Raw genomic sequence first — 19,161 nt, forward strand, 5'->3', positions numbered from 1 at the left:
ATTCATATATTGGCAACTTTTGACTAACTCCTTCACCTGTCCTCCAGTGTACTGCTCCAGGTAAATCAGTCGATCTTTGGCATTTTTTAGAATTCCTTTCAATGTGATGTTCAAAGGATTTCATGAATGTCAGAAATTGTAATGGATCTCCATTAAAAATTGGAATTTCATTCTTAGATAAACCATATGAACCTTGTTGCTGCTCTAACATAGCAAACATTTCATTTTGTTTTGCTATGAGTGATAATAAATTGTCTTGTCCACCATGGCTTGCGAATGGTTGTCTTCTTGTGAATGGAGCAAACAGAACCTGAATTGGCACCATAGGTGTAGGACCTTGAGTTGTAAGTGATGGCATTAATGGAGATCCTTGGTTTGTACGTGATGACATTGGTGGAGATCCTTGTGTTGTTGGTGATTCTTCAGCAAGAAGAAGAAACATCAATTGTTGACTATGATGAATTGGCATGGGTGAACTATTTTGAAATACTCTCCTTTCAGGAAGATACATATATTGTGAGCTGAAAGGAGATTGAATATCGCTAGCTCTTTCCACAGGGTTGGGCATTGACATTTGAACACTAGCAACACCACTCATGCCTCCTTGCTCAAGTGTACTTGACTCTTGTGGCTGCAGTACCCATTGATCTGCTGGAATGTTAGATGCTAGCACCTTGGGTATTTCATTTTAAATAATAGATCTTGCAGAAGCCTGAGCTTTTTACTCTGCCCATATTCATAGCCTGTTCCTCAAGATCTAGTCTTTTCCTTTGTCTATTCAATCTTTTTTATTCTTCTTGCTTCAATTGTTGTTTCTTCATGTCATCTTCCACACCTTCTAGTGCACATCTTTTCTCCAACCACTCATGTTGTGCACAGATAGTAGCCAAGTCTGCTTGTGCCTTAGCATGCATTGCCGATATGGTTGAAACATGCGAAGCTGTACTTGCTCTAGATGTCTTTGAAGACTTTAAAGATCTTCCTACATTCATAACCCTGGAAGTACTACCATCAGAATTCACATCTGAACATTCAGATACCACTGATTTTGTTTATATCTTAAACATTTCACTCGATACAGCGGGGCTTTGCAATGTATATTCATCTGTTCCAGTTTCACTAACATTTAAGTCAGTTAATGAGGCCTGCAGTTCCTTGATTGTGTCTTCTTCTTGCTTGGTAGTTGAAGCCGCTTCTTCTTTGGTGGCTGGCTCCAATCTACTGCCAAGCGTTGTTGGTCCACCTTGCTGGCTCAACTCACAACCAAACAGCTCTTTGAGAGGAGCTGTTTGTGTGAGGTCTTTAGCCCAACGAGACTTCTTCTTATTCATCTTGGGTTCTTCACACTGCAGCTTGTCTCCAACTGGTTCCTGGGAACTGTAAACAAATGTGTATCTTGCTTGGTCCCTTTAAGAGGATTGCTGCTTAATTGAATTACCTTTGTTGTGTTCTGCACAAAGCTTTCTCATCAGGTGTTTATAATCTATCAGAACACATTCTTCTGGGCTTCCTGCCAAATTCTAAAAACCAGAGCTCTATCTTATCTTGAAGGTCACAGGTGTCTTTCTGTATATCATGGCTATTGTGATTTATGGTGTGAAAAATAAAAAAATTTTAAAAAAAAGGTCACAGGTGTCTTTCAAGGGTTGGTTTGATTTTAAAATGCACAATATTCCAACAGAAAATTGGATTTCTTGTTAAAGCTTAAATGCCTCTTGCTTTTAACAAGTTGAGTTCTTTCAGACAAATTTTATGAGCCTTTCTTCCAAACAAAGCTCACAATTATAACTTTTCTTTGAATCAAAATATAGACGACACTTTCCAAGTTCTAGTATTTCCCAATTTCAAAACGTGTCATCTTCAAGGAAACATGAGGAAAATATTCTGAATTAATATCTTATTAATTCAATAAACCAAACTTTGTAGATGCAGCTTTAAGTAGCTTTAATTCGTTAATAAAACGGATAAACATTTGAATAATTTTGCATGAAGAATTTCATAATGATGAACAAACAAAACATACTGTATAATATATTCAACTTTAAACAATATAAGAGGAAATAGACAAAATAAAACAATATAAGACAAATTCAAAGAAAAGTATCTCGGGCTCACATTTCCTTCATGGTTCGTCAAAAAATGAGATGCAAGCTCTTGGTCGGATATTATGACATATTACTTCATAGTCACTATGGTAACACTACAAGCAATACTTTTTTCTTAAAGGGATAGGCACAAAATTAACTAAGAAGCAAAAACACAAGGTTTTAACCTTTACAATGTGCACAGTTTCATAATTCCAAAGAAAATAGGTGAATGACAATTTTTCTCAAGCAAAATATTTCAGTAACAATGGGGTCTAGAGCAGTGATTCTCAACCTCTTTCCACTAACATCTTAAGCAATCCCTTATTAAACACAGAGCACTTATGGCATAGGGATTGCTTAAAGAGGAATGTAAGTTCGGGGGGCAGTTTGAAAACCACTGTCATAGACCCAAAGCCAAGGTTGCCACTAATGGACAGATCTTGGCTACGTTCCCTTTGAGCAGGTTGAGTTGATAGGGTTGTCCCTTAATTCCAGGACTTTTTGTCTTAGCTATTGAGCTCTTAGCAGAGACAATTAGACAACTCAGATATAAAAGGTCTTATAGTGGGTCAGACAAATCACAAAATTAATCTTATAGCAAATGATGTAATCCTGTACTTAACGGATCCTGTTAATTCCCTCACTAAAAGCTTATGGCGAAAAAAGTGAAATTATCCCACTAGGAAATTTTGATTACACTGAGTACCAGCAAACAAGCCCATTTAAGTGGCCCTTGGGTGGCATTACGTACCTTGGAATAATGGTAGATAATGATCTTCAGAATTTATAAGAACTTAATTACCTCCCATTACTTAGTAAAATTGAAGATTTCAGTAGATGGGTAAACTTGCCCATTCCTATAATTGGCAGAATCAACTGTGTGAAGATGAAAATATTGCCGAGATTGTAGTATCTTCTCTAGTCCTTGCCCATTCCACTACCTCAAACATTTTTTTAAAACCCTTAATAAGCATGTTGGGCAATTTATCTGGAACTGTAAAGGATCCAGAATATCCATGGAAAAGTTAACATGGGTTTATAGATTAGGAGATGTGGCAGAGTTAAAAATGGGTTTTAATAATTTCTATTCTCAATTTCATATTTGTGAATTTTATCTCTATGAGTTTCTTATATTTGCTATTATTTTAATGTTTCTGGTAGGAATGAGTTTTAGGATGGGGTTATCCGTGTTGTGTGTGTACTCACACAATTAAGACCTGGAGACGTGATACTTTCTCATCCTTTACTTCTATTAGACTAACATGGCTACTGACACACAAAGGGTGACATCATGAAGTGGGCATCATGATGTCCAGCAGAAGGTAGGCTTATACCCAACAATCCATTTTCTTTAAGAGTAGTTTAACATCCCATTTATAAATAAATTCTTCAGCTATCTCTTCACCTAACAAATGCAATCCAATCCATGTCCATGCTGAGGCCCCCTCTTCCTCAAATAGCGAAGCAATAAATCTTGCTTGGGATCCCAAATATTACTTTTTAAAGTCAGGTAATTTTAAACCCTGAATTTATAATCGCATGTTAACTTTTCCATTGAGATTTTAGCCACTTTCCCATTTCACAGAAACTTCCTGACACACTCATACCTTAACAAAAACCCCAAGGTAATGCAATAAGTAATGACTGGAAAGGATATTGGAGCTTTGGCATCACCTTCATTTTGACACTGTTGACTCTGCCCATCAATGTAATGGGCAGAATCCTCCACCTGACCAGGTCTTCCTCAACCTTCCAGAGCAAAGGGATATAATTAAGCTTATACAAATTACGCAAGTCCTTATCTACTTTGATCCCAAGTACTTTATGCCTTCCCTCAGCCACTCAAACTCACTGTCACGTTGATACTGATCAGAGGCATAACTTCGCTCTTTTCCAAAATGACTCTGTATCCTGAAACATTCCCATAATCCTCCATTATGGTCCTCAGCCTGGCCATCGACCCCCTGGGATTCATCAAATATACTAACACATCATCAACAAAAAGGCTGATTTTGTGTTCTGCCTGGCCCACCTTGAACCCCCTTATGTCTGGGATGGTTGTTGATTGTTAAATATATTTAAAATGATAAATAAATTACAAAAAAGAGTATTACAGTATTAAGCACACTATTCATCCTTTAACTTATTTGTTGGCCTTTTGTGATTGCTATTACAAATGAAAAATCAGTCATGCTATTAGAGACAGGCTTGCAGAATGAAAGACTCATCTGTGGGACATAAATATGCTACTTCAGACGATTATTGTGAGGGGCTGATCATGAATGATTAATAACTTAAAATATAAAAATTGATCAAACAACTCTGTAAATAACTGACATACAAAATTTAACATTCCAAGACATAATATGGTGGTCATGCTAGAAAAATGTAAAGTAAAAATTATTTTTAAATATTTCACATTAAGCAAAATGGGAACATTGACATTTTTCATGAAATTTTACTGAAGCATTGTTATTGTAACAATAACACTGAAATTGCAGCATTACTAAATTTTTGTTTTTAAAAAAATATTCCAAATATTTAGACAAAAATTAAGAACATAAAACATTATTTTGATAACCAAGGAATGTCCTTTCCAACACTTTTTATCGTCTGTTTTTATGCATAACAGGGTTTACAATTTTTTTTTAGACATCCAGCATGGTAACACCCACGAGCCCATGCCAACAAAATACCCCAATTAACTTAGAACCCTGTACATTTTGAAGGGCATTTCACTTTTTTAAATGAAAATTGAGTACAAAATGCTTCATAAACAAATAAAGGGGCAAATGAACTTCAATATAAACATTTTAAACAAATTTATAATTTTCACACAAAGATAAACAAAAGTCTGCAAATGCTAGGGTTTGGTGAAATACACAAAAGTGCTGGAGAAATTCAGCAGGTCACATAGCATCCATAGGAATTATCTTCTCCATACTGTATGCTCTAACACTGCTTCTCTCAAGTCTCACTCACAGTGATGGCAGATCCTTCTTCCTCTTTTAACAAAGATGTCTTTGATATAAATCGACCAAATAACCATGATAGAATAATTAGAGCAACTTGAACAATGATTCGTAAAAGAATAAATGCAAAAGGAACAATAATTTGCATTACATGGAAAATCTCTGTGCTAAACCTGCCTAAAACATAAGTCAAGCAGAATGTAATAAATGCCACAGAAGGATAAAGTGAAAGCTTAGCAAACATAAATGCATGTTCTTTTCCCCCATAACGGATATGGTGATGCAAGGTTTCCTTTTCATTGTGAAGTGCTGCAACCCAAATTGCAAATTGAAAGAGACTTGCAAGAAAAATAATAACACAACTAATTTGAATTGCCTCAATTTCATTATGTGACCTGGCAGCAAATTCATGAGTGAGCCGGAAGGCCAATGGAAGTCCACCGATGAAAGCAAGAGAGAAAGTGTTCAGGAGGCCCATTAGTCTTGTTGTCTTCGTGATGTAGAGAAAGAGTGAATGGTGAACAAACCAGAGAAGGCCTACTGTCACAAAAGAACCAAAATAAGCCAGAAATTCCGGGCCATATTCACTAAGTGCCTCAAAGAGTTTGCCATGGAAGTTATCTACAACATCTTTAGATTCAGGAACATTGTCCTCACTGAAACAACAACATAAATAGTTTTTAAAAACTCAATGAACCATCACTTATTGATACATGAGTATTTACTCTATGCACTTACCATAAAAGCAATTTCATACCTTGCAACTATACTTAATCAAATTAGAAAGGGATGAAAAATTAATGGAAAGTTTCAAAATGTAGGGTGATATGAAAGATGACCGATAACTTGTTCAACACAACATGTTTTGAACTGGTTTTATAAGATAGTAAAATAGAGGAAGAGAAAGAAAACTGAAGTAACTAAAAGCTCTACTACCCTCCATGGAAGGAATGGTACAGAAGCCCAATGTTAAAGGAAAAGTATTCATGAGAGGATAAGGAATAAAGGAAGATGCACAGGCCATGGAATTATTTGTAGATGATTGATAACCATTTAAATGTAATGTTTTTGATATTATGGAGCAAATCCAGATCAGCAGGGAGGAGAAATGATGAATAATAAAAAGCTGAAATGCACCAACAGTGGGTATAAAATATAATATAACTTGTAAAAGAGTTATCTCGATGTACAATTTAAACAACATAGTGTCTTAAAAAATAGTGTTAGACATAATCTTTTTGAATGGTAGATAAAGCTTGAAGGGCAGCAAACTCATAAAATCATGACTGATGTAATATTGGACCTCTCTTCACATTCACTTGCATTAGCCTTTCTGAATCCGATAATCAATATGCTGACAGTGATCAGTCAATCAGAAACTAACTGCCTGCTTCTCCAACATGCAGCCTCCACTTGATGTAATTGATGCAATACTGAAGCAGCTTGATGTTGACCACTGGCTGAATACCACTACCATTCAATATTTTAAACAGGCACTCCTTGTACCACTAGCATTCAGTGGCTTCAGCCTTACTAAATGCACAATACCCTATAGCAAACTGGCAAACCTTCTTTGTTAGTTGTACTTCTCAAACCCCCAAACTCAGACAACCAGATGGAAAAGGGCAGCAGAGGAAACATTTGTCTCTCAAATGTTCACAAAGAATTATCATAACTTGTACATGTTTCATCATTCTCACTGAGTAGAAATCCTGGAAGCTCCAACCAACATAACTGGGTTACCTCTTCCAAACAGAAGTTGAAGTTTGAGGATCCGGTAAACAAAATCATACAACATTGGTCTAACAAAATAGAGGCCATTCTATGCATCTGCTTTTAGTTGATAGGCGGTCCATATTCAAGAACTCGAAAGCCAGTCAACATTCCAGTTACAATGTATACTCCACATATCAATAAATATATGGAAGACTCCATGCCAAAAGAAGACAATTCCAACCAGAAACCATGAGAACCCTGGAAGTTCTATTCCCAATTGATGTCCATTTCTGAGGTGTTCAAACCAGATGACTTTGCAAGGTTATTAAGGATGCCAAGAGGAAGTTTCAGACCAAGCAAGAATATGCTTACCTTTGATTGTAGCAAGGAACACATGCTTTCATGGGATACAAAGCGAAGTTAGACAGAATAACAGGCAACAATACATTCATTCCCGATGAGCTTAATGTTTGTTTTGAATGGAAAGTCAGTGAGTCGACTTCACTAACACCAAAAGCTTGACGCACATCTATACCCATGGTTACCGTCAAAGACATCAGATCAGCTTTTCTGAGAGTGAATCTGCAGAAAGCGACTGAAGTGAATGGAGGTTTTGCCTGTGTCCTATGCGGTCCAGCTAATAGGAGTATCGATGGTCTGTGGTGGCACACATCCTCGTGGTGAACCAGCCCCATTTGTATTGCCATGGGGAAATGACGTCGTCAGAGGTTTCTCTCTGACTCCAGCATCCCTTCCAGCGCCCACCCTGGGCAGCGATTATGATGTCACAATGCACCAGGTGACTGAGCTCATGCTGCCCTTATAGGGGCGTGCTGAATTTGAATAAAAACAGTCGTTAATGACCCTCAACGTGGTGGCTGTGTTTCTTCCACTGCTCACACCCCCACAGTGGTGACCCCGATGAGCCTAGACGTTTTTCAGGACTCAAAACACCATGGATTCAGCAGAGGTTAACGCTGTCTCCATCAAGCTTCCCCCACTTTTGGACCCACAGTCCGATGGAAGCACAATTTCAACTCCGCAACATCTCCTCGGATACCATGATGTTCTATCATGTCATGAGCGCTCTGGACCAAGATACGGCAGCAAGGGTGGACGACATCATCCACCACCCCCCGGCTACGAGCAAGTACACCACCCTCAAAGACCTGCTGTTTGGAACTTTCGGGCTAACTCCCCAGCAACGGGCTTCCAGGCTCCTTCACCTAGATGGGTTTGGGGACCATAGTCCGTCAGCACTGATGGACAAAATGCTGGCCCTGGCGGAAGACCACAAGCCTTGTTTTCTCTTCCGCCAGATATTCCTGGAACAGATGCCGGAGGACATCCAGCTGCTCCTCACAGATGAAGAATTCTCAAACTCAAGGAGAGCAGCAGCCTGTGTGGATGCCCTCTGGCGCACGAAGAGGGAGAACAAGGCAGCCCTCAACCAGAAGCCAGCTGACCGCAAACTGCTCCCAAGACCAAGCCAGAGGAGGGCCAGTGAACCTGGTGTTTCTACCACCACCGCTGGCCAGCCTTGTGGGTTCCAGGGAAACGACCAGGCCAGCCGCCATTGATGGCTGCGACGGTTGGCCACACAAACACCCTCCTTCATGTGACGGACAAATCCACCGGCCACCAATTCCTGTTGGACACAGGGTTGAGCTCAGCATCCTTACCCCCCACAGCATTAGAGACTCACACCCGATCTCGAGGTCCAATCCTGCGGGCGGCCAACGGCTCCACCATCAGGACCTACGGCACCCGCAGGGCACAGATCCAGATTGGGAAGGAGAAGTTCCTATGGAGGTTCGTCCTAGCCTCCGTGGGCACCGCACTGTTAGGGGCCGACTTCCTCAGAGCTCATGGCCTACTGGTTGACATGAAGGGCAAAAGGCTGGTCAACGCCCGAACGTTCCACTCCTCCTGATTGGACACAGCAGAAGTCTGCTGCCAGGGACGAGTTTGATGAGATCCTCCACGAATTCCCTGCCATCTTAGAGCCACGGTTCAACGCCGCCCTGCCCCAGCATGGGGTCTTACACCATATCGCAACACAAGGCCACCCACTGCACGTTAGACCCAGACGGCTGCCGCCCGAGAAGCTCCAGCATGCAAAGGAGGAGTTCTCCAGGCACTGGGAATCATCCGGCGCTTGGACAGTGCCTGGGTATCGCTGCTCCATATGGTCCCGAAATTGTCCAGGGGCTGGAGACTATGCGGGGACTACCCTCAGTTGAATGATGCAACCACCCTCGACAGGTACCCGGTTCCCCACATACAAGACTTCCCTGCCAACCTCCCATGGCGCATGGGTCTTCTCCAAAGTGGACCTCGTGCGGGAATACCATCAAATCCCGGTGCATCCAGACGACGTGGGTAAGATGGCCATTATCACCCCTTTCAACCTTTTTGAGTTCCTGTGTATGCCCTTTGGTCTAAAGAATGCAGCCCAAACATTCCAGCGCCTCGTGGACGCGGTCGGAAAAGACCTGGACTTTGTGTTCATGGACGATATTCTCATTGCCATTTGCAACCGCGATGAATACAAAGCCCACCTAAGCACACTCTTTGCCCGGCTGGCAGACTTCGGCCTCACCGTCAACACGGCCAAATGCCAGTTCAGCAACGGTCTCTCCAGTTCCTGGGGTACACCATTTCAAGGTCTGGGGCCACACCGGAGGAGGTAGCGGCTGTTCAACAATTCCCCAAACCCTCCACCCTGAAAGGCCTCCAAGAATTTGTGGAGATGGTGAACTTTTACCATCGTTTCATCCCCGGAGCCACATGCACCATGCGCCCATTGTTTGCGCTCATGGCCACCAAAGTAAAGATTTTACCGTGGTCAGAGGAAGCGGACAGGGCTTTCATCACAACAAAGGAGGCTCTAGCCAGCGCCACGCTGCTGGTGTACCCACGGCTGGAGGCACACACGGCGCTCTCCGTGGACGGTTCAGCCTCAGCAGTGGGGGGGGGGGGGGAATTCTGGAACAGTTCCTCGATGGACAATGGCACCCCTGGCTGGCTGGTGCTCAAATACAGCGCCTTCGACCAGGAGCTCCTGGTGCTGTATTTGGCCATCCCCCATTTCCGCTACTTCCTCAAGGGCAGGCCATTCACAGCCTGCACAGATCGCAAGCCCCTCACTCAAGCACTGGCGATGACTAAGGTTCCGTGGTCCGCCAGACAGTAGCGCCACCTCTCGTATGTGTCTGAGTTCATGACTGACATCCGACACAGGGCCAGCAAGAACAATGTAGTGGCAGATGCACTCTACCGTCCAGCCATCAACACTCGTGCGCCTGGCCTGGATTACGAGCAACTGGCTCAGGTACAGAGGAATGACGCAAAGACACAGGCCTTGCGGACCCCCATTTCAGGCATCAAACTCAAGGATGTCCAGGTGCACAGCAGCCCGGACACATTGCTCTGCAATGTCTCAACAGGCACGCTGCACCCTATAGTCCCACTGCACTGGAGGGCAAAGGTCTTCAGTCTGATCCACGACCTCGCTCACCCAGCAGTAAAGCCAACCGTGCAGATGGTTGCAGAGCGGTTTATGTGGCACGGGCTGAAGAAGGAGGTGGGTGAACTGGCCAGGAACTGTACCAGGTGCCAGACCTCCAAGGTCCAGCAACACACACGATCCCCCATCCAGAACTTTGAAATGGTGGTTCGCAGATTCAAACATATCCACCTTGATGTCGTCGGGCCCCTGCCGGTCTCCAAGGAGGCTCGTTACCTCCTCACAGTGGTGGATTGGGCCACAAGGTGGCCAAAGGCCATCCTGATTAAGGAGGCCTCCACAGAGACCTGAGCCAGGACTCTGGTCAGCCAATGGATCGCCCGTTTCAGAGTCTTGGCGCACATCAGTAGCGACAGAGGGGCACAGTTCACATCTGCCCTGTGGACTCAGATGGCGAAGCTCCTGGGGGTCAAGCTCCACCACACCACAGCATACCACCCACAGTCCAACGGGTTGGTGGAGAGGTTCCACATGCACCTAAAGGCATCGCTTATGGCCAGGCTCTCTGGACCAGACTGGGTGGATGAACTACCTTGGGTTCTCCTCGGGATTAGGCCGGCACCCAAGGAGGACCTGCAGGCTTCAGCAGTGGAGATGGTCTATGGCGCACCGCTTTCCCTGCCGGGTGAGTTTTCCGGCCCAGACAGACACCACAGCCGCTGACAAAAGCCTGCTGGCAGACCTACGCAGGTGACTGGCCTCCCTAGAGCTTCCCCACTCCTGGCATGCCATGGCACCCAGCCGTTTCATCTCCCCAAAAAGCTCAACTTGGCCCAATTCATTTTCATGTGGAGGGGACCACAAGGTGCACCTCTACAGCGACCGTACGAGGGGCCATACAAAGTCTTGCACCGGTCCGGCGGAATCTTCACCCTGGACATTGGGGGGGAGAGAGGAACTTTTTTACGGTTGACCGCCTGAAGGCAGCCCATCTGGACTTATCACAGCCGGTGCAGAAGGCCGCGCCCAAGCGCCGGGGCCTGCCGCCAAAGCGACAGGACGCGTAGCCAGTTTAGGGGGTGTAGTGTGGCGTGCACATCTTCATGGTGAACCGGCCCTGCTTGTATTGCCATGGGGCAGGATAGCCATGGGGAAATGGCATTGTCAGAGGTTTCTCTCTGACTCTAGCATCCCTTCCAGCGCGCACCCTGGGCAGCGATTATGATGTCACAATGCACCAGGTGTCTGAGCTCATGCTGCTCTTAAAGGGACGTGCTGAATTTGAATAGAAACCCAGTTGTTAATGACCCTCAACTTGGTGGCTGTGTTTCTTCCACTGCTCACACCTCCACAGGACATCATTATCAACTTCCTACTATAATTCAAAGTTTATGCTACTTTAGGAAAATCACTCTCATCATAGTGTCAAAGGAAAACAAGATAATATACTTCAATGACTACCACCTGGTAGCTCTAACATCTATTATCATAAAGTGCTTCCAGAGGCTGGTCATAACTCCAGCCTACCAGACAACCTACCATCTCAACCGGTCAATGGCAAACACCATCTCCTTGAGCCAACACACAGTCCTGATACACTTGGATAACAAGACACTTTGGTTAGACTACAATTTATTGACCACAACTTTGCCTTTAACACCATAGTCCCAAACAAACTCCTGGACCTACATATTACCACCTTCCTCAGCAATTAGATTCTCACCTTTCTGACCTGCAGACCATAATCAATGAGGTTAGCGACCGACTACACCTCCTCCATGACAATGCTTAACAGAGATACCCTGCAAAACTGGGCTCTCAGCTCCTTACTATATTCCTTATACACTTGTGATCACCCCCACAAAAAAAGGCCTTCCATATATTTATTTTTAAAAATTTTAAATCACGTTAATTATTAATTAACTCCAGATCTAAAAAGTAGTCACTATGTTGGATTATGTTTTTCACAGAAACAGGTTATGGCACATTCACAGTTCTGCATGAATTTTACTTCTATGCCCAGAAATCACAACATGTAAGTTGGAGATAATCTATTATTCAGTTTCCAGTGAAGCTGATATCTTACTGTGGCAATAAACTTAGCTTTACATTAAGCATGACTGACCTTTGGGGTTTTCTTGTAGTTTTAAACACATTTTTGTTTTTATGGTTTACAAAATGTATTTAATTTTATTTAACTGTTTTTAAGTAACTGATTGTCAAAGTCATTTAAAATCCTTGTCAGGTGTGAAGTGTGAAATACCATAATGACATTCTAAGGTTTGGTTTCAATATGTACAAGCTATGGTCTATTTGCCATCACAGTCCACTTTGCTTTGTATCACCCAGCCACAAATGCTAAGTGTAGCGATGGGGATTGGGGGTGAGGGAAGCAAGCTAGATTCAGCGAATACTGCTCAAAGAAGATGACAGCAAATGTAAAACAGTATATTTTTCGTACAATTTAGTCAGGATTAGCAATGTTTGAAATCCATTGTTCAACATTAAAAATAGGTCCACTGTGATTTTCATTAATACTGTATATCACAAAACCAACCAATAATTAGTTAAGTGGCTGAAAAGTCTAATGAATCAAATATTGTAGATACATAACTTACCATATGTCTAAAATAAGAAGAGTTGCAACAATTGCAAACACTCCATCACTAAAAGCTTCTACGCGCTCTTTGCTCAAAGGCGCATTTGGATGAAATGTGTAAAATGGCACCCTTTGTATTTCTATTGGTCCTTGGACAGAAAAGAAAATATGAAAATAAACTTTTGCATCATTCTTTTTAAGTTTCATCACTTTTTTTCTTTTGTGGGGATGTCAACCACGGAATTTTCATTAAAATTGATACAAAAGGTGCTCCCTTGGCTTATGAATGAACTACCATTTCTCGCTGCAGCACAATACTTCTCTAAAGAAAAACAGGATAATCTGTTAAACATTCCATGATTATTAATTTAATAAGGGATGGATGGAAGGAGTGGGGGTGGGGGGGTTACAGCTTGCTGTTACAAGTAGCAATTGCTTTTCTTTAGAACTTTAGTTTATAAATGGGATTGCAGAAACACATAAGGAATATCAGAAACTGACTTTGCATGATCAATAATATATCAAATACTCACTCTTTATCTTGTTGCCACACCACTCTGTACATTCAGTAATGTATGGGAGAAAGATGACAATTGCAAGCACTGCATATGCCTGTGAAAAATAATGTTTGCAATAATCCAAAGCAATGTGATATCATTTACTGTGATACAGCAAAAACTGTTAAGGATCAGTCAAATTTATATAATTACACAGCACAAAAGAAGTATTTGGCTCTTTATGCCTGGATGATGTACATATCATACTGATCAACATCTTGAACTGTATTTGGCAATCCCCTGCCCACTGAAATATACCCTTGTTTGAATGACTCCTATGGTACAAACTTCATCTGCAAAGCCAGCTCTGACCCAAATGGAAAAATTTTACACAATGCAACTCTTTCGGATTTAAGTCTCAAAGCCTCTCACATAGTATTGCTTTGGCACCTGCCTACCATATCTTGAGTTTTCCAAAATTCAAAAAGATTGCGGATACACCCCATTCTTAAAAACAAGCAAGAATAATCAAATGTTATTAGAAATTAAACAGATTATTTACATGGAATTTTAATTATTATTTCACCTAAGGTTCCTTGCCAGTTCCTAATAGAGCAATGTGCAGACACCACATAGGCAGCACCCATAGTTAGGAACAAATTGCTTTGCCGTATCCATTCATTGGCAGCCATCTATGCTTGCTCCTCTGCTAACTTGGATTTAGCAGGCAGATTTTCCATCATAAGATGAGTGAAAGCAGATGAGGACTTAATGAGGCATCCAATGTAGGACACACGAGCTATTTACAGCTACTAGCTATGTTGGCATGCATCTATGTGGGAGTCCCAAACATATGCAGTTACAAGGGTACGTCCCAGAAATTCAATGTAGAATACTGACTTTCTAAATGGAATATTTGGACCATTGTACTCTGTTTCTGCACCTTTGTTCATTGGACCCAAATAATATGCATGTCTATGTACTGCATTTTAAGGTTAAACAAGAAAGTCAAGAGCTGCTGGAGTTGAGTGCAATGCGCAAACAAGCTGGAGAAACGTTGGTTACCCTATACTTCCTATAGATGTTGCATGACCTATTGAGTTTCTCCAGCCTACAATTTGAATGGCACATTCAATTTACATGATCACATTGCCAAATCTATAATTTCAAGTGTGAATGTTGGAGAAGAAATTAGTTCAGGATTATCTATTCTTTAATTACAATGGTCTTTGTATCAATATATTTGTACCACATAACTACAGTCAGTTCTGCATAACTTTCAATTGTTCTGCTTTCATGGAACTGTGTGAAAGTTACTCCAATCAATGCAACAATAGATCTGTTCTCCCTATGAAAGGCCACTTAAGCAAAGTTAGTTTCTCTCAGTACAGCTGCTGAGTACTTTCCAAATTTCCTTTTTTTACACAAGAGTACTCAGGATTCATAAGGACTTGAATGGAGAACAACTAAGATCACTATGGGCTCATGACCTAGAGAAACAGATAGTTCAACTACCAGACTGAATTCATAACCCCCCACAACGCCCCCCCCACCCCAACCCCACAAAAAAGTCATATTTAAAAAAGCTCCTACCAATACTGTCAAGGAACCTTCTCCCCTTTTAATGGTTCCCCAACCATCTACTGTGGGCCCAGACTGTAGCTATTTGTCCAGGACTGTGTCATCTCACTCATGGTAATGTTCCTCCAACTCCCAATATGTTCTCCTTCGTTACAATATTCATTGCTGCTTCTATCAATGTGAAAGAGTAACACTTCATTCATTGAAGGAGCTAATGATCAGTAGGAGGGTTTCTTGACTATTTCTGACTGGAGCCACAAGAAATTTTACATGAAGACAGGAGACCCAGACGAAAACCTTCCAACTGCAAAATAATATTCTATCACCTCTGGTGAACTCATCATGAAGGAGCTGAAATGTTAGATTCTGCTTTAATACCTATGACTAGTTGAGGATGGGTAGCTTCAATTCAAACACAAGGATTTAGATGTTTGCAAGGTGGGCTCACTAGGATTGATTGAGCAGGGTACGCCTTTGTACTGTATGTCTGAATCTGATGCAAGATCAATGTTGGGTAGATATTCAATTTTGTTTTCATTATGTTTCAAAATCATCATTTTTACTATGTGTGGCTTGTCAGCCATTTCCAGGTTAAGTTCTGAATCAACCATACTCTGTATGTGGAGTCAAATACAGTTCAGATGTGATAAGAATGGTAAATGCTCTTCCCAGGATAATAGGTATATTTTTAATATTTTTTGTTTGTTTCATGTTTGCCTTTATTGATACTGTCTTTTTATTCCAAATTTTTTACAGTAAAACTCCAATTATCTGAAATTGGATTATCCAAAATCCTCAATTATACGAATTTATTTGGACCTGGAAGTGACACCTGTTCGGCTCTGAAATTTTTTTTCGGATAATTGAGGAGTTCAGAAAAATAAGAAATACTCATTTATCCATTCTCCCATTATAGTATTTTTTGGTTAAATCCTTGTCAAAAGGGTTTAATAGGATTCATTTGTGGATTAATTTCTAAAATACATTGCATTTCTATGTGTTTGGGAGAGTGACTTACAAACTATATTTCCAAGGATATATGAACCAAGTGTTTAAAATTTGTCCATTCTTCTTCCATTTGTGCACGTCATTCACTTATTCAAGATAGTACAAAGAGCATATTTATCCAAAGATAAATTAGCTAAGATTTTTCCTACTATTAACCCGATATGATATAGATGTCGTAATGGGATTGCTTCCTTAATTCATATGTTTTGGTCCTGTTCAGCATTAGATCACTATTGGAAGGAAATTTTTAATGCATTTTCCCATATTCTCTTGGTTACTATTCAACCTCATCCCATTACAGCTTTATTTGATGTGGTGATAGAGTACAGTCGATTATTGGTGTTGGATACCATGTGATATCTTTTGCCACTTTAATGGCTAGAAGATCTATTTTGCTAAAATGGAAAGACTCGATCCCTCCAGTTATGCACAATGGACGACCCAAACCTTATCATGCTTGAACCTTGAGAAGATTAGATGCAATGTTTTGAAAAATTAAGTTAAGTTTGAAAAAACGTGGCACACTTTTATGAAATATTTTAATGTTTAATGAATAATACAAGGGTTTACTATTTTGTATATAGCATACAAAACCTTTATAATCTCTTCCTGAGCTTACTTATTTACATACAAGGCAATGCACCAACGTACCATTACTGTTACCCTTTTGGTGGTTTAAGGCATCACAGCAGCTTTTTCTTTTTAGTTTAGGGGTTATAGATTTAGGATAAGTTAGTTACAGTCTTTTTTTCTGCAGGAACAAGAGAAATAATATTGAATTCTGTCCATCATCAGTTGCGATGTTCATTTTTATTCTAGAATACCTTGTAATTACTTTGTACCTGTACAGTATATTTTTTCTTGTTCTTACACTTTTTGTTATAAATTAGGACTTTTTAAACTGAATATATATATATATATATATATATATATATATATTCAGTTTAAAAAGTCCTAATTTATCCGAAAAATTTTGAAGCCGAAATGGCGTCATTTCGCCTCTGGAAAATTTCAGATAAATGAGGATATCCAAAACAATCAGAAATCCTCAGTTGAAAAAAAAATTTGGAATTTTGGAAAACCCTCTGAATAGAATTTTGAGTTTTTGGTGTTGGATTTATCTTACTTTGTTCAGATTGTTTTTTGGTGAGAATTAAACATACTTCATGCTTAAAAAGTCTTCCCTTGTTGTTTAAACACTGTTACAAGTGATTTGCTGTTGCTTCTGGGCTATTTTTTTTAAATGACCAGTTATCCATAATAGGCCTGGTCCCAAACATTTTGGAAAATCGGAGTTGTACTAAATTAAATTTCTCAAATATATTGATGAAATTTAAACCAGATAATTTGAAGCATGAAGTTTAAATATTCCTAGAGTATCTAGCAAATTTAATTACCAATCCTGTAATAAAGCAAATAGATAATAATAGTTCAGCCATTAATGATTAACAAAGTATTAAATCCTATGAGTGCAGGAAGAAATCAGTCAGGAAATTACACTCTCTGGCAGAATTTTCCAAGAGGAAAATATTTCAAAATACTACTTCTTTGAGGCATTTTTTTTAAATATTGGTACAACAATAAAGCATGGATCTTTGATATAGCATTTTAATCACTTGTTTCCTGAGATTTCTAGAAATGCCTGAAGAAGATAGCTTATCAATGAAACATGATTATATTCAACTAAATATGGTTTAGAAATTATGAGGGCAATTGTTCCTTTCAATTATTCAATCTCGAGACTAAATGTTTTCATTATAAATTGATCAAATGTCTTTAACGTTGCGGCAATAGGACAATATTACAGAATGATATGAAAAGCCTCTTCACACATTTGTATTTTGCCATGAAAGGCAGTTCAAATTTATCCTAATACATTCAACATCTAAGTTTAGTTCATTTCTTCTTTGGTTTAGGCTTTCTGTTCACATGGGACAATGACAATTAGCAGATAGAGTTAAAATTGATGAGGCAGAAAGAAAATTAGCTCCTCAAACTAAATCAGTGCATCAACATCATGTGAACTACCAGCCTTTAGGAGATCATGTTCTTTTATGTCAGGTCATACTATAATCAGAATCAGAATTTATTGTCATGAACAAGTCATGAAGTTTGGTGTTGTGCAGCAGCATCATAATGTAATCTTACAACATTACTTATAAAAAATAAAAATAATAGTGCACGAAAAGTAAGGCAGTGTGGCAGCGCACATCTCTGTGAGAGAACCGGCCCTGTTTGTACCGCTGCACTGGCGGGGCAGCTGCAGAAGATGGCACCGTCAGGGCTTACTCACTGCCTCATGGCTTTGGCCACTGCTCTTGCCCCGGGCCACGTGATGACGCCATCGCTGCGCGGGGCGGAACTCCCGTTTGCCTTAAAGAGGCGCACGTGAAATTCAAGTAAACAGTTCTACTAGAAACCCCACCAAGTCTAGTGGTGTTTTTTGTGTGTAGCAGCTGCTACAGTGGTGACCCTGACGAGCCCAGACAATATCTGGTCTTCAAAAATGGACTCATCGGCAATCAACACTGTCTCAGTGAAGCTTCCTCCCTTCAGGACTCACTGACCCCACATGTGGTTCGGGTAGCCAGAGGCTCAGTTTCGACTCTGGCACATCACCTCGGACTGCACCATATTCTACCACATGGTGAGTGTCCTTGATGAAGAAATGGCAACCAGAGTGGATGATCCACGATTCCCACAAGGAGGGCGTACATCACCCTCAAAACCCCCCACCTCAGCACCTTCAGACTATCCTGTCGGCAGCGTGCGGCCAGGCTGATTAACCTCGATGGTCTGGGGGACAGAGCCCCGTCTGCATTGATGGATGAGATGCTCGCACCGGCAGAAGGTCACAAACCCTGCCTGATGTTTGAGCAAGCCTTCCTCGAACAAATGGCGGAGGACATCCAGCTCCTGATAGTGGACAAAGACTTCTCAGACCCCAAGAAGGTCACAGCCCACGCCGACATGCTGTGGTGGATGAAGAGAGAGTATGAGGCCACCATGAACCAGGTCGCCCGTCCAGCACCCAGCTGACCACAGCCTGCCCCCAGAGAGGAGATCGAGGAGCATCAGTCGACCTGGTGCTTCTATCACCAGCGTTGGGGAGCACAAGCTTGCAAATGCCACCAACCCTGCTCGTACCAGGGAAACGACCGGGCCAGCCGCCGCTGATGGCTGCGACGCAGGCCACACAAACAGCCTCCTCCACGTGGTAGACAAGACCAAT

The 19,161-nt window shown here is 41.2% G+C and overlaps 1 protein-coding gene across 4 annotated transcripts in view; it reads right to left on the reverse strand.

Annotated features, from left to right (window-relative positions):
* Window positions 1-1,927: 1,927 nt before the first annotated feature.
* Window positions 1,928-19,161, reverse strand: part of tmem175 (transmembrane protein 175) — an 80,019-nt gene continuing 62,785 nt past the window's right edge. For all 4 annotated transcript variants that reach the window (XM_069926071.1, XM_069926072.1, XM_069926070.1 and 1 more), the window contains 3 exons: window positions 13,377-13,455; window positions 12,863-12,992; window positions 1,928-5,715 (listed from right to left, as the gene is read on the reverse strand). In XM_069926071.1, the coding sequence (XP_069782172.1) occupies window positions 5,055-5,715; window positions 12,863-12,992; window positions 13,377-13,455 (870 nt within the window). In that variant the 3' untranslated portion in view covers window positions 1,928-5,054. The remainder of the gene's footprint in view (window positions 5,716-12,862; window positions 12,993-13,376; window positions 13,456-19,161) is intronic.

This window comes from Narcine bancroftii, chromosome 3 (genome assembly GCF_036971445.1).
Source record: "Narcine bancroftii isolate sNarBan1 chromosome 3, sNarBan1.hap1, whole genome shotgun sequence".
Lineage (NCBI taxonomy): Eukaryota > Metazoa > Chordata > Chondrichthyes > Torpediniformes > Narcinidae > Narcine > Narcine bancroftii.